We start from the raw sequence: 13,822 nt of genomic DNA, 5'->3' as shown, positions 1-13,822 counted from the left end.
CGCAAACTCACCCGATGGACGTTTGGAGAACTGAGGCTCTTCCGGCAGAGTTTCCCTTTGCCGGTTAGCTGTTCCTTCACAGCAACCTCCTGCAACGAAGAAACAGATCACTACCACCTCCGAAAGGAAAGCGAGTTTCGAGCTGAACAAAAGGCAAGGAATACTGAGTCCCTGGGCAGAGGTCGCCTTGACGTCCGTACATGCTGCAGACACGTGGCTTAAGAAGTTTTGAGGTTGGCAACCCATGCCTAGTTAAACGTGCTCGTCCTTCTCTACCTGGCCTGCTTAACATCAACCAATCATTCCATCCACTCTTAGGAAAGACTTTATTTATTTATTTTACTTATTAAAACATTTTTATGCCGCCCCATTCGCCTAAGCCTCGGGGCGGCTTACAACAATTAGGGGGAGATAATTTCATTCCTATATCAAATCCTCTCTGTTTTATACGTGACTCCCGTAAATGCATAAATATGTATGTATATATACATTTTGTTCTCTCTCTCTCTCTCTCTTTCGCTCTCTCTCTCTCTCTCTCTTTCTTTCTTTCTCAGGGCAAGCTGCCCGAAGGCTGATTGGGTCCAACAGTGGGATCCGATTTTAAGAACTATTTAAGAAATTAAGTAGTGTTGTGAGCAACGTTCTCAAGCTCCCTCAGTTTCGAGGCCTTTGGCAAAAATGATGGCACAATTTTCTCTGCAGATGGTTGGACTAGAAATGCACACCTCTCACTTTAATTTAAAAGGAGGTCCGGGGTCTGTGAAAGTTTGGTGCTTTTATAGCAGGGATCCGAAGGCATATTTTACAGTGGGCCAACGTCCACGCCACGTGGGAGGTTTTTGGCATGAGCTAACCTGGCGTAGCCGGTCCAGGGTGAGGATATTCTCCACGGCCAGCACGCTGCGGAGGTACTTCTCTATATGGGCTTCCGAGTCCGCCGAAGCTGCGTTTTCCACATTGGCTGCCATCCTTGCGAGCGCCTCACGTTCTTCTGCCCCCTGGGCGTCCTGCCGTGAAGAAAGACCACACCTTTGCAGGGCTGCTGCCACAACAGGGGAAAACTCCCAGAGACCATCGGGTCAGAGGAAGCCTTTTAGGCATGCTTGTAAGAACACTAAACTGCATTTGGAGCTGCGAATTCCCCCGAATAGGATCCGAGCAGGAAAGCTCAAATAACACATCTGCCCCACATGTTGACGTGATCTGAGTTAATCTACATGTCCCTGGATTGGGATCTCTGGATTGGAACCTTGTCATTCCTTTTCTGAATCTTGTGATGCAAGTCTTGGCACACACGCCACACCGAAACACACAAGAAAAAGTGCGATTTTAGCATAATGTGCATTTTGAAACGTCCACTTAACAAATCCGTAGGAACATCAGTATTTAAAGGCACCTTTTTAACCCTAACCCATTTCAAGTATATCTAAACCTATTTTACTTGAACTGGGCTAGGGTTAAAAAGGTGGCTTTAAATACAGATGTTCCTACGGATTTGAATGCACAGCTGTGAAATCAACACCAAAACAGACTGAGCCGTCCACCCCTCGTTCTGGGTTTGGGAGCGGTGCTGAGCCAGGGTCTCTACAATGACGCCCTTGCAGAAACCAGCTAGAACGTGAAACCAGGTCCTGAGGACGGTGGCTGCGGATTCTCCTTACCCATCAGCCAGGCAGAGACCGAGCCTGTATTGCAAATGGCCCCTACCCACTGCACGTGGGCTGGGGACCCGCTCTGGCTGGCGCATCCAGCAGGTGGTCCTTCCAGGAATGATGTTCAAGTGAACGCCCAGCTGTGCCAACAGCCATTGAGGGAAGGTATTTTGGAAAGTGTTGCTTTGCACCCCGCAAAATATTCACCTCTGGGATATTCGAAACGATTTCAAAGGTGACTCCGCAGCCAGGCACGGAACTTCGGTATGACATTCTTCTGAAGAAACTCTGAGCAAAGCCCTGGAGGTGAAAGACATCTCGTCATTGCAAATGCAGCCATGATAAAGACGCATCTGTCTCTTTTGGCAGAGTGGAACCCGTCATCACAGCACCGGCTTGCCCAGCGTAACAGAAATGCAGCACTCACAGTTCAGCAAAATGGAAGACAAAGAGGGGGCCGTTTACTTTCTGGAAATCCTCTCCTTATGGTACAACCCCCACACCCGTGTTCAAGCAAGACTGTTGCCCACTCCACCAATGCTTAGTTGATCAGGCATAAAAACGTTTTAATAAATAAAATAAATAAATAAAATCAGTCCACCTGCTTGCAAACCAATTCAGCAAATAGATTTACATTCATCTGCATATTGAACAAACCCAAAGCAAGACTTTTAAAAACTGAGTGAGGAATTACAACTGAAGAAAGAAAAACCACTATCTATCCTTAGAAGAAGAAGGGCGACATTTTGTATTAGAGAATTTAATAAAGGAGCACAACCCACCAGAACGGAATTAAAACTGCCCCTTTGATTAATTTGCCAATGAAAACCCGTAGCTGATTATTTCATGCTTCATGGAATGGCGGACCTTCGCACATCAGTGTGAGAGGACCCAATTTCTGGGAACTTCCAAAAGCGCCCTTTCCCGCTTCCACTGGCAAGGTGTGCCCAGGTGCAGAGCTGAGCGTGTCCAAGGAGGTGTGTGTTGCATTGTAAGGTGGGTGGGGGGTTGTTGCTCAGATTCCCAGAAAGGAAACTTGTGAACTGACCCCAAGCTTTTTGTCCACAGCGTTACAGAAAGTCAAAAAAGGCCGCTTTTTCCTCAACGCACGCCAGCCGCCCCCCCCCCCCCAGCATGTGTTTGCTCGTGAGTTCAGAGTTGCTCGCAGCCAGGCCTGGTCACTGACTCCTCGGCTGCAGAGATCGCAGCAAGCAATGATTTAAGAGGGGCCGAGCCACTGTTTATGCGGACTGGGTGCCTCGCCGGTCTAAACTCCCGACTCCTGAATTAATGCAGAGATGAGTCATCTGTTTGAGCTGCTGCAGATGACGTGGAACGTTATTGATAGCTTTGAAATACACATTTGGGTCACAGGCTGGGAGCACAGAAGAGCTGAGCAGCTCGACGAGGAGAACAGAAAAGCAACCGATGGAGGGCCTGAACCAACGGCTGCCGTGAACCCTGTCCGCCGAGCATCTGTGGCGTGCGGGAGGGTGGTGGCTTGCGTGGCAGCCGAGGCCCTGCTTTGCAGATGGGAGGTGCATCTTCAGTCAAAGGACCTCTGCTAGTCTACTAGTTCTGGTTGGACTACTGTAACGCGCTCAACGTGGGGCTGCCCTTGAAGACAGTCCAGATGCTTCAGCTGGTTCAAAACAGAGCTATCAGGTTGCTGATGGGGGCCAGCTGTTACTCTCATATAACACTGGCCCTCTATCAGCTTCACTAGCTTCCCACTGAAGCTCGGGCCCAATTCAAGGTGTTGATCTAACCTATAAAGCCCTAAATGGCTTGGGACCAGGATACCTGAAGGAACATCTTTTTCCCTATATGTCTTCCCGCCCCTTAAGATCTGCAGCAGAGGCCCTGCTCTGGGAACCCTCCTTGAAGGAAGTTAGGAGAGCGTATACTCGGAGGAGGGCCTTCTCTGTGGTGGCACCCCGACTGTGGAATGTGCTCCCCAGAGAGGGCCACCTGGCGCTAACATGATATACTTTTCAGTGCCAGGTCAAGATCTTTTTATTTTCCTTTAATTCTAAAGTTTAAATATTTTAATTATGTTTTATTCTCAATCGTGGATTATTATGGGTTATTATATGCATGTATTGGGTGTTCTGTTTTTAAGCCATTCAGGGATCAACACTGGACAGGATAAAAATACCCAAGTAAGTAAATAAATACTAGAAAGACTGGGAAAAGCCCCTGGAGGACTGCAGCAGGCGGAGGAGACAGAACTGGGCCAGATGGTTCTCAGGCATTATAAGGAAGCATCGTCTAGCTTGGAGGTTTCGCCTTTTGGTGAGTTACACACAAACATGTGCGTACCACATGCCCTGGTTGCTCTCTGGGAATTATTATTCCCCGCTTGGGAGTAGGTCCTTCAATCTCTGGCTGGGTTCAGACAACACTGCAACCCTCACTCAAGGGCTGGGCATAGGTTGTTGCTGAACCACGGATTATCGTGTTGTCTCAACCCAGCTGCACAAACAAGCCATGAAGAGAGCCCATGGTTTGTTGTTGAGTTGTGAAGAGTGGATTGTTCACCAAAGCTGGCTACCTTGATTATGTTCAGACAACAAGGTATCATCGAGATGGTTTGATGAGAACTCATAATTAACCCTCACAAATGGGTTATCATGTCCGAACCCAGTCTTTTGCCATAAATCGTATAAATAAACTTTGCCTCAGGACCACACTAAGTTTGACACAGAACTGTCTCAGTCATGTAGAAAAGTCCAGGTCTTTCCGCCCTTCACTCAGCCAAAGTCTCTCCCAGGATCAGAGCCCAGGTGAGTAGAAAAGCAAGGACGATGGGATAAGGGAGGCGAAATATAAGAGGATGATGGGCTTGGCAGGCCTTACCCACACCCTCCTTGTGCTTTGAAAACTGGATTAGGGTTAGGGAAACCCTACCCTTTGTTTACCAGCCAGCTGGGCAATTCCATGTTTAAGGTTAAGCGCTGCAGCTAGTCTGGCTTTACAGTCCAAATTCTTCCAAGGGTAAACCCTGAAGCCCTGGAACCCAGGCGGTGGGGTGTCAGCAAGTGCAGCTACCCGGGGGATATAGAGAGGAGTGTGTGTGTGTGTCGACATGGGTGTCCCGCTTCAGGCACGTCCCACGAATGCACAGGGGGAAACGCAGCACCTGGAGCCACAGCTAATCCTCAGAGGGCCCCACCTGGCTTTCCAGAGGGAAAAGGGAGCTGCCGGCTGGGCAGCAATCGCAGCCGCATGAATGGGCAGGAAGTGGTTGGAGGGCGGGCAGGAAACCCTCGTTGCAGAAGACGTGCACAGGCGAGTCAGAGATGCAAGAGCATTTGGGGGGTTCGGTATCCTCTCAGAGGAAATGACAGCATGAACAGGAGTCCCTACAGGCTCGTGTTTCGTTTTATTCCCCTGCACGGGCGAAAGGAACGATTCCCACCTCCCGCTGTGCAGTCCTCAACAGAACGGGGACCACAAGGGGACTCCCAAAGACAACTTAGGGACCACATAAATTAAGGAGGACAACCACCTCCACCTTCCCCAACCTGCTCCCTTCCACCTTTGTTGGGCTACACTCCCAGATTCCCCCTGCCAGCGGCTGGCAAAGGGATTCTGGAAGCGGCAGTCCAACCTAGCTGGTGGGTGCCGTGTTGGGAAAAGCTATTAGGAACCATCAGAAAAAGACTAGAACGCCATAAGCGGCAGAGTGGAAAAGCAACAAGAGTCGCATCGTGGTACGGAAGCTTTCTGAAGCCCACGACAGTCTTGACGGCCCGGCAAGGGTCCTAGGAGAGCACTCCACAGGGAGAGAGCAACCCTCAAGAAGGTTCTCTGTTCACAGACACCTGCCCAAAGGCACGTGGGAGGGCGGGCCTCGGAACGGCACCGGCCCTGGCAGCCTGAGCACACGAAGAGGTTCATACGGCAATGGTTCTTCCTCCCAGGGAAGCTGCAAGGAGCCCTTCTATCTGTACGCAGACCCTCCCTTTGCATCCAGAACCGGTCCCGGCGACAGCCCCTGCAAAGCCCCATCGTTCTGGGATGAGAATCCTCTGAACTCATGTGAGGCTCCGCGCAACCCTCCAGCGGTCGCAGGCAAAACAGAAATGAGCCAGGCAGCGCAGGCGGACGCACGGACACACGGACCATTCCAGCCACAGTCGCAGCGCAACAGAAAAGCCCCAGCGCAAATGCCACTGCCACAAGGTGGGCTGCACAGGCGCACGGCTTGCCGGCAGCTCGGGCTGGCCGAAGCGCGGTTCGCTAGCATGCAGCGAATGGGGTGCAGGGGCAACCGGCAAGATGCTGCCTGTTAAAATCCCCAGGGGATGAAACAGCTATTCCCGTGGCCACCGATATGGACAACATCCTCAAAATGTGTTTCTTACACATGTTGGAGCCATGCGGGAAAAGGTGTCTGCCAAGATGCTGCAGAGGCAACTGGAGAAGACCCTGCTGGATCATCTGTGCAGCATTCCAGAGAGCGGCACGGAATCAGGAGCGAGGAGAGGAGAGGAAAGGAAAGGGGTCAGGAGAGGAGGAGGGCTGCCCAGCAGGAATGCTCCACGCTGGAGGCGTCAAGCCACTCGGTGATGGGGGAACCCAACAGCTTCCCACCGTTCTGAATGTCCAGGGGTCGCACTTAGAAGCAGGCCTTGAGCGCACAGAATAGGCAGGAGAAATCAGAAGCCAACACCACTGACTCTGGTGCTCTCCTTCGTGGTACTGAAACCAAAAGCAGCCATTTCTTTTGATGCAGCCTCTGTGGATAGAAAGCAAAATTTCACTCCGATCCTTCTAGCTCCTGCCATGTGAGGGACACCAACTCTGATGAAGCGCGACCCTGAGAAGCCACAAGATCAGAACGCTGCGTAGTCATCGCCGGTCCCCTGGTCATCGCAAGGGCAGGCGCGCTTCCGGGAGGGCGACCCCGTAGCGTGCAGCTCAAAACCGGGGAAACAGACAGAGAAACGCTTGCATGTGGCAGAAGTTCAGTAACGAAATCTGAGCTCCCGCTGATCCTTCAATTGTGCCGAGCGGCAGCATCTTCATGGACACAGGGAAGACACAGCCATGAAAACCTCATCAAGCAAGGAGGCTGACACCTCGGATCTTATTTTCAAAGGAGGCCCTCTTTACATTACCAATCGCTTAGTCCAGAACTGGGTCAACAGCAGAAGGGTGGCGAAAAAGACAAGAACATCGAACGGTGACAATAGTTTTAACTCTAGTTCACTGTGCCCGAAATTGAGAGAGGAGGCCAAGGAGAGAGAGGAGGCTATATGTAAGTTCTTGGCCCCTAAACTCGAACAAACTCCTACGCCACCCGAAACACAAGGTTATTCTTGCCATCAGAAACGCTTAATGGTTGGGGGAAAGGGGCTAGATTGGAGCCCCGGCAGGGCTGGATTTGATCCGGGGGCTTAGGGTTCTCCATCCCTCCTTCAAGGGATTTACCTGCTTGCCGTAGACGCTGACGCAAATCCGCTTCCGAAGGACGAGCTGCATTTCCGCAGGGTGGCTGAGCTGCACCGTCACCCGCACAATGAGGAAGACTCTCTGCTCGGGTGCAGTCCCCTTGCTGAGCTGCGGAGAGTTGTGGACGGTGGCATCCCAGGAAGCTTCAGCCTTTGCCTGCAAAACCCCCCGAGAAGGAAGCTGACTTAGAAATGAGCTAAAAGCTGCACTCTCCTCACACTCTCATGGGAAACACGCAACGTGCTCCTGTGTAGGGAAGAGCGCACTTCTTGCACGTGTGTGCCAATGCAGCATCCATGTGCAACCTGGGAAGACCCCGCAAAGGGTGGAAGAAACATGCCATCTTCCCATGGCTTTGTAAGCCAAGGAAACTCTTGGAGGCTCCTGAATCTGGGCCGCCTTGAAGGGGAGAGGACTTCTGCGTGGGAAAAGACACGGCAATTTTTCCTTGGTGGTGTGATCCCTGTCACTGACCCACCCAATGCAGCAGGTGTCCGACGATGCTCTGGTACCTTTGTGGCCCTGTAAGAGTCTCTTTATGCCCAAAGAATAGTGAGGGCCAGTCTTGACCAGGAGCGAACTCATTAAAGGGTGTGGAAAAAAATGCAAAATACAAGGCACTATCCTGAAACCGAGATGGGCTAAAACAGGTTCATGTGATGGAGGACTCGTTGTTGTCATTGCAGTAACAACCCGAATCATGCACACCGTGCAGAAGTCAAAGCTAGAACCCTGTTCCCTGATGGGCTAGTTTCTGCGTGGAAAGAATACTTTGGCTTGAAGGAGCAACCAACAAGAGCATCCCCCCACTTGTAGTCTGGAATGGTACGGCCCAAACGCAGGTTTACCACCTCCATGCAAAGAGGGTGGCTTTGCTTTGACCTCTTTTGCAATAAATCACGGCCAAGTGAGCCTTAGTACGCTCCAGGGGACTGGAAGTCACACAGCGTGGCCGGTTTTACGCCAGGGGCAACTTCTGTCCCAGGATTCTTGGCGCGCCGCTTGGCTGAGAGCAGCGGGGAAAGGGCCGCGCCCGGCCCCCCATGTGCCACACCCGCTCACCTCGCTCTCGTGGTGCTTGACGATCTGCAGTTCGAAGAATTCATCCTCGTCTTCGCCGGTCAGGGTGGCGTCCCAGCCACCTGCTTCCGGCTCATCGAGGTTGTCCTGGGAGCTGAAGTCATCTGCTGCAGTGGGGGAGGAGTAGGAATCTGGTGAGCGATGGCAGTGCAGGACATGGGAAATGTGGCCGGAAGCTCCCTGGGAAGGCCTGGACGACTCGCAGCAACTTCCCAGGCTAAGCCGCCACATGTGTAATTCTTCTTGCAGGGCAAAAAGAGAGGAGGAGGAGGAGGAGGAGGAGGAGGAGGAGGGGACACGGGCCCAGGGCCCCGACCCCAAGGCAGTAAGGTTTCCATGGCATGGGCAAAACCCAAACATGCCCGTGTCGGGCCATGGCGGCTGGGCCTCCGCCAACAAAGCCAAGTTGTTGTGGTAGCGGAGGCTTGGCTCGGTGAAGAATGCCGCTGCGAGTTCCCACCCCAGTGGAATAGCGAGAGCAGCACTGCAAGAGGTCAAGGGAGAGGGGATGGCGGCTGCCCCTTGTCCGTAAACAGACAGAATCGCCCTATATGCCAGCAGGTAAGATGGCCCTTGAAACCAAAAATAGCCAAGCAAACGTCCAGGGTTGTCTTGTATGCCTGCCATGTGACAAACACCAGAAAAACAGCCTAAAATATCAATCGCGTCTTAGACACGAGTCCCCTTATATACCGGGATATATGGTCGCAATGCTTGTCACCTCTTTGCCCCCACCGGCCCTGCAATCTGGGGAAGGGCCCACACCTTGGACCATGGTCCGATATCCCCGCTCTCCAGCTGCCCCTGTGAAGGGCGCGCTTCGAAGCTTGGGGGCTTGCTGGCTCGGGAGTGATGGCTCCCTGTCCAGGCCACCATCCTCCCTGGGCAGCACGCCGATGGCCTTCTGATTCCCACAGGGAGGTGCACGTGATGCCTTTGCAGGAGAGAGCAAAATCCACCTGGTTGTACAGGCTGTGCACCCCCTCCATTACCTGCCGCTTGACCTGTACGACTAACAGGTTAAGAACAGGGGGCGGCCGCACCTGCGGCCTCCACAGGGACACACACCTCTGAAATCGCGTGCAGAGCACCTTTGCCTAGCCTCAAGGACCAGCTGCTCTCGCAGGCTAAGGACAAAGACCGACTGTGCAATGCACCACGCTCGGTGAGGGAAGCAAGACGCACGCGGCCAACCAGAGGCCTGAGAGCCGCTGGCAGGATTGCTCGCCATCCACCACTCCCAGCAGGTCTTTTCTGCGTTCCTCTTGCAGGGCTGTTCCCGACTCTGAACGACACTTCTCGTTTCACGCCACTCGTCTGCCCTGCAACTTACCATTTAAATCAAGGAAAATGACCGGAATGTGTGTTTCCATGCCAGGCACAGGCGTCCTAAAGGGAAACGAGAGACATGAGCGACACCAGCATATCAATTGCGGCTGATTTCATGCAGGAGACGTCCCCCGTGATGCGCGGCAACCGTGTATTACCGTCAGGTCCATGCAACTGTAGGTCAAGGCAAGGATAACCGTGGTGAAGACGGCATTATCTTGCATTTGCTCTTGCGGACGCAGAGGACAAGCTGTGCTTCCCTGGCCCATTTTCAGCCATGGAGCAAAGCTGGGTGTGATGATCTCAGACGCCCAGAAGTTTATTTTTGTTCCTTGCTCCAATGTACTCAGTTAAACAACTGTAAAACGCGTGTCCAGATTGCAAGTGAGGGGCTGCAGCCACTCGCTGCCTCTTTCCCGCTTTCACACTTGCGTGGAAAAATCCGAGCGGAGGCAGTTTGTGCACAAAGGGCAACCGCAGCCCCACAACTCAGGAGCTGCTCCTTCGGAGGCCGGTTTGGGGGCAGTCGCAAGACGCTCCTCCGCCTTCGCGGCTCCTTCCGCTACAATCCAAAAAGCCGCTGCGGCAATCCATCCTTGCCTCGGGGGAGCACGGAGAGACCTTCGACAGAGGACCACCGCCAACCGCATTTTTAGGCATAGCTGTTCATGTTGTAAAAAAGCAGGCCTACAGCTAATCTGCCCGTGTGTGTGTTGCACGGGTATGTCCATCGGGAAGCCGCGACTGCAGGGGCTTCCGCTCGCTCCCCAGCCCATGCGACGACCTGGGACCGCGGGGCCTGAGCAAGCGCCTTCCCCCCCCCAGCCAGCTGGGGCTCCTCGACCTGCGGGAGATGCCCTGCTGAAGCAGCTGAGGAGGGAGGGAGGGCAACGCGGGGCATTCTCGGGGGTGGCCCCCCGCGTGGCGAACTCTCTCCCAGGAGAGGTGTGATTACTTGCCTCTCTGTGAATGTTAAAAGCTTTTTTTTTTTTAAACAATATCCCTGCTCCTGGCTTGTTTGCTTCTGTGTCGCTCTGACTGGTGCGCATCGTTATCGTTATTGCACTGCACTTAAATCCCACTTTCCCCCCCTGCTAAGAACCTGCTGGGAGGCAGGAAGAGGGCTGCTCCGGGTACACGTCCTCCAGGTCTCCTGCTGCTGCTCTCCAGAAGACTCCGAACCAGAAGAAGGGGCAGAGGCGCAGGAGGGGATCCTGGGAAGGTGGGCCCTGCTGAGGCTCTGAGATGAGAGAAGCGGAGGCGCTTGTCTCAAGGCCGGGTGGCCAGGTGGGCAGGCAGCCCTGGGAATCACCGCGAGGCACAGCCGGTGGGAGGGGGCCTGGAGCAGGGGAGCTTCTCAGACCCAGGTGAGGCGAGCATGGCTCTTGACGCGGCATCAGCATGCTGAGAGGAGGCGTACTCACTTTCAGAAGGCCCCTTCCAAAGGGATGGGGCCCAGGCATGCTCATAAGGAGAGCTCCTGGTGGTGAATCCTAGATCGGGTTCAACAGCACCCTGTGCATGTGCAAAGATTCATTCTGGGTGCTCTGTGCTCTAGGGCAACGAGGACCACCTGGAAAGGTAAAGGTGCTTGGCTTCTGAAAACGCAAGGGAGGAACCCCCGCTCCCGACAGAATGCGAGGCAGCTCACACAGTCTTTCCTCAGTCCGTTTTATCCTTAGAACAACAACTCTGCAAATTAGCTTAGGCTGAGAGTGAGGGACTGGCCCAAGTCACCCGGGGAGCATCTTGGCCCGGTGGGGACTAGAATCCGGACCACCTCCCACTGGCTCTCATAGCCAGCTTTTCACAGTGCCGGCGTAACAGCTGGCCCTGGTTGCTGTTTAATTGAGATCCGTGTATCTTGCAAGCACTCTGTGCTCCTGTTTTGAATGAAGGGTAGCATACAAGAACTGTGGAGGGAGGGAGGGAGGGAGCAAAATGGCCCCGAGTCTATCTGCAGGTTGCGTTTTAAAAACAGAACTGTGCATTCATCATACACCTGAAACAAACAAACAAACAAAAAACCCGCACACACACCCGGCCCTGCACCTCTGACTTCTGATTCTTGGCCTACATGCCTGCTAGGTTCTTGTACAGTCTGAATGTGTAGAAGCTTGCCTTTTGTTGCATAGAAACAGAGCAGGTCAGGAGAGGTCTCCCAGGCCATCTAGTCTGACCCCCGGCTCCGCTCACGACATGCCCACCATGTGCATGTCCAGCCTCTCCTTGAACACCCTCACCGATGGGGCCTCAACCACCTCCCATGGAAGCCCATCCCACACCCTCGGGGTCCCAACTGTCAGGAAGTGCTTCCTGGCATCCAAATTGAACCTTGGCTCCCTGAGCTTGGCTCCGTTGGAGCGCGTCCTGCCTTCCTCTGCAGGGGAGAACAGGTCTCTACCCACCTCCGTGTGACACCCCCTCACATGCCTGTATGTCTCCAACAGATCCCCTTGGATCAGTTGCACCTTGCACTTATCTGCATTGAAGGCCATCCCGTTGTCCCCTGCCTACCTCCATAGTCTGTCCAGATCCTTCTGGATCCAGAGTACCTGCTCCTCAGAGGTGATCACTGCTCCCATTTTAGTATCGTCTGCAAATTTAATCAGCAGAATGGTCACCCCCTCTTCCAAGTCATTGATGAAAAGACTGAACCGGATCGACCCTGCTCGTCACTGGCTGCCATTCAGATGATTCCCCACTATTTGGAAGAAGAACATATTAATATCATGAAAGGCAAGATTCTGAGGAACCTGAACCCTGCACTGGTAACCCTTTCTGTACCTGCCCAGTGCAGCAGAGTCCACAAATCCCGAGCGGTGAAGGTCCAGCTCACTTATTAAATTGGGGCGAAGCCCTGCTCACTACCGACTGTCAAACAAAACGAAGATGTGCAAAGCAGGAGGAGGAGGAGGAAAGGAAATCAAGCACAGTTCTTCAACCATTCACCGTGTGCGCCTTGAAAAGGAACGCCGTGAGACGGGCAGTGGTCCATCATATTGCAAGAAGCAATGCCATTACGAAAGAGAAATGGACGAACAAGGATGCATCACCCAGAAACTCAGTTTCGACCTTAATTTCACGGAAGTTAAAAATAGGGCCATCCGAGTTAAACAAACATTACTGCAGCAATCTTGACAAGGGCCCTTTAAGGGGGGGCATTTGTATGCTCCGCTGCAAATACGGTAGGGGAGGCGACGGAAGCATAATGCTTGCACAAGAGCAGCCTTGAAATATCACGCGGTATTTCAGAGGCAGACTCTGCTCTCTGGCTGACGGCCCCCTCGCACGCTCTTGACCAGACCCCGGCTCTGCTCAGCACGGCGTTTCCTGCCATCTGGAGAAAGGCAGCTCGTGTGACCTGCAGGCTGCGGGCCACAATTGATCCTGTTACCAGTGTTCTGAAAGAAAGACCTGCTGACTAAAGAGGACTTTAGGGGAAGTGAAACCCAGAATCCAGCGCAACGTTCTGACAAATGCAGTTTCACCGGGACGGAGCAGGCTTTTAAGTGAATGAACCAGGCAATTAACATTAGCATTTTTCTTCTAAATCAGTTAAAGTGCAGGAGCAATAAATATTGATTCAATTCTGACAGAACGTCATAATTAAAGCCTGTTTCATAATTCTGCTGCTTTAAGTGGAGAACATTGCTGGGTTTTCGTGATACTGAGCCTGTCGATCTGTTCAAATGAGCTTTTTGCAAGTTTTGGCAGCTTTTCTCTCCATCCCTGCCACCGCTTGCCACATTCTCCCTGCGTCCCCCACCCCAAGCCGCACCTCTGCCCCATACCCTGCAAGCTCTTTGGGGAGTTGCTTTGCGTCCATGGCTGGTCCACAGAAACCCAAAGAGGGGAAAGCTTGCCCCCCACATGACCACAGCCCTTGCAACTGCTTCTCTAACACAACATGATGTAACACTCCTTCATGGATCACTGCCTTGTCGTGGCGAAGGGGCTTGCACAGCTCAATGAAGCTATGAGCTATGCCATGCAGGGCCACCCAAGACGGACAGGTCATAGCAGAGAGCTCTGACAAAACGTGCTCCACTGGAGAAGGAAATGGCAGCCCACTCCAGTATCTTTGCCATGAAAACCCCATGGACAGTACCAAAAGGCAAAAAGACATGATGCCGGAAGATGAGCCCCTCAGGTTGGAAGATGTCCAATATGCTACTGGGGAAGAGCAGAGGGCTGGTACTAGTAGTGCCAGAAAGAATGAAGCGACTGGGTCAAAGCCGAAAGGACACTCAGTTGCAGATACATCTGCAACTGAGTGTCCTTTCGGCTTTGACCCAGTC

General features: G+C 52.9%; 1 protein-coding gene across 2 annotated transcripts in view; it reads right to left on the bottom strand.

Annotated features, from left to right (window-relative positions):
* KIF13B (kinesin family member 13B) overlaps nt 1–13,822 on the bottom strand; it is a 161,069-nt gene that overhangs the window by 22,833 nt on the left and 124,414 nt on the right. For both annotated transcript variants that reach the window (XM_044450339.1, XM_044450340.1), the window contains 6 exons: nt 9,526–9,581; nt 8,175–8,299; nt 7,092–7,268; nt 1,860–1,952; nt 855–1,007; nt 12–89 (listed from right to left, as the gene is read on the bottom strand). In XM_044450339.1, the coding sequence (XP_044306274.1) occupies nt 12–89; nt 855–1,007; nt 1,860–1,952; nt 7,092–7,268; nt 8,175–8,299; nt 9,526–9,581 (682 nt within the window). The remainder of the gene's footprint in view (nt 1–11; nt 90–854; nt 1,008–1,859; nt 1,953–7,091; nt 7,269–8,174; nt 8,300–9,525; nt 9,582–13,822) is intronic.

The sequence above is a fragment of the Varanus komodoensis genome, unplaced genomic scaffold, assembly GCF_004798865.1.
Source record: "Varanus komodoensis strain SLA01 unplaced genomic scaffold, ASM479886v1 scaffold64, whole genome shotgun sequence".
Taxonomy (NCBI): domain Eukaryota; kingdom Metazoa; phylum Chordata; class Lepidosauria; order Squamata; family Varanidae; genus Varanus; species Varanus komodoensis.
This window is presented reverse-complemented; position numbering and strand designations above follow the sequence as displayed.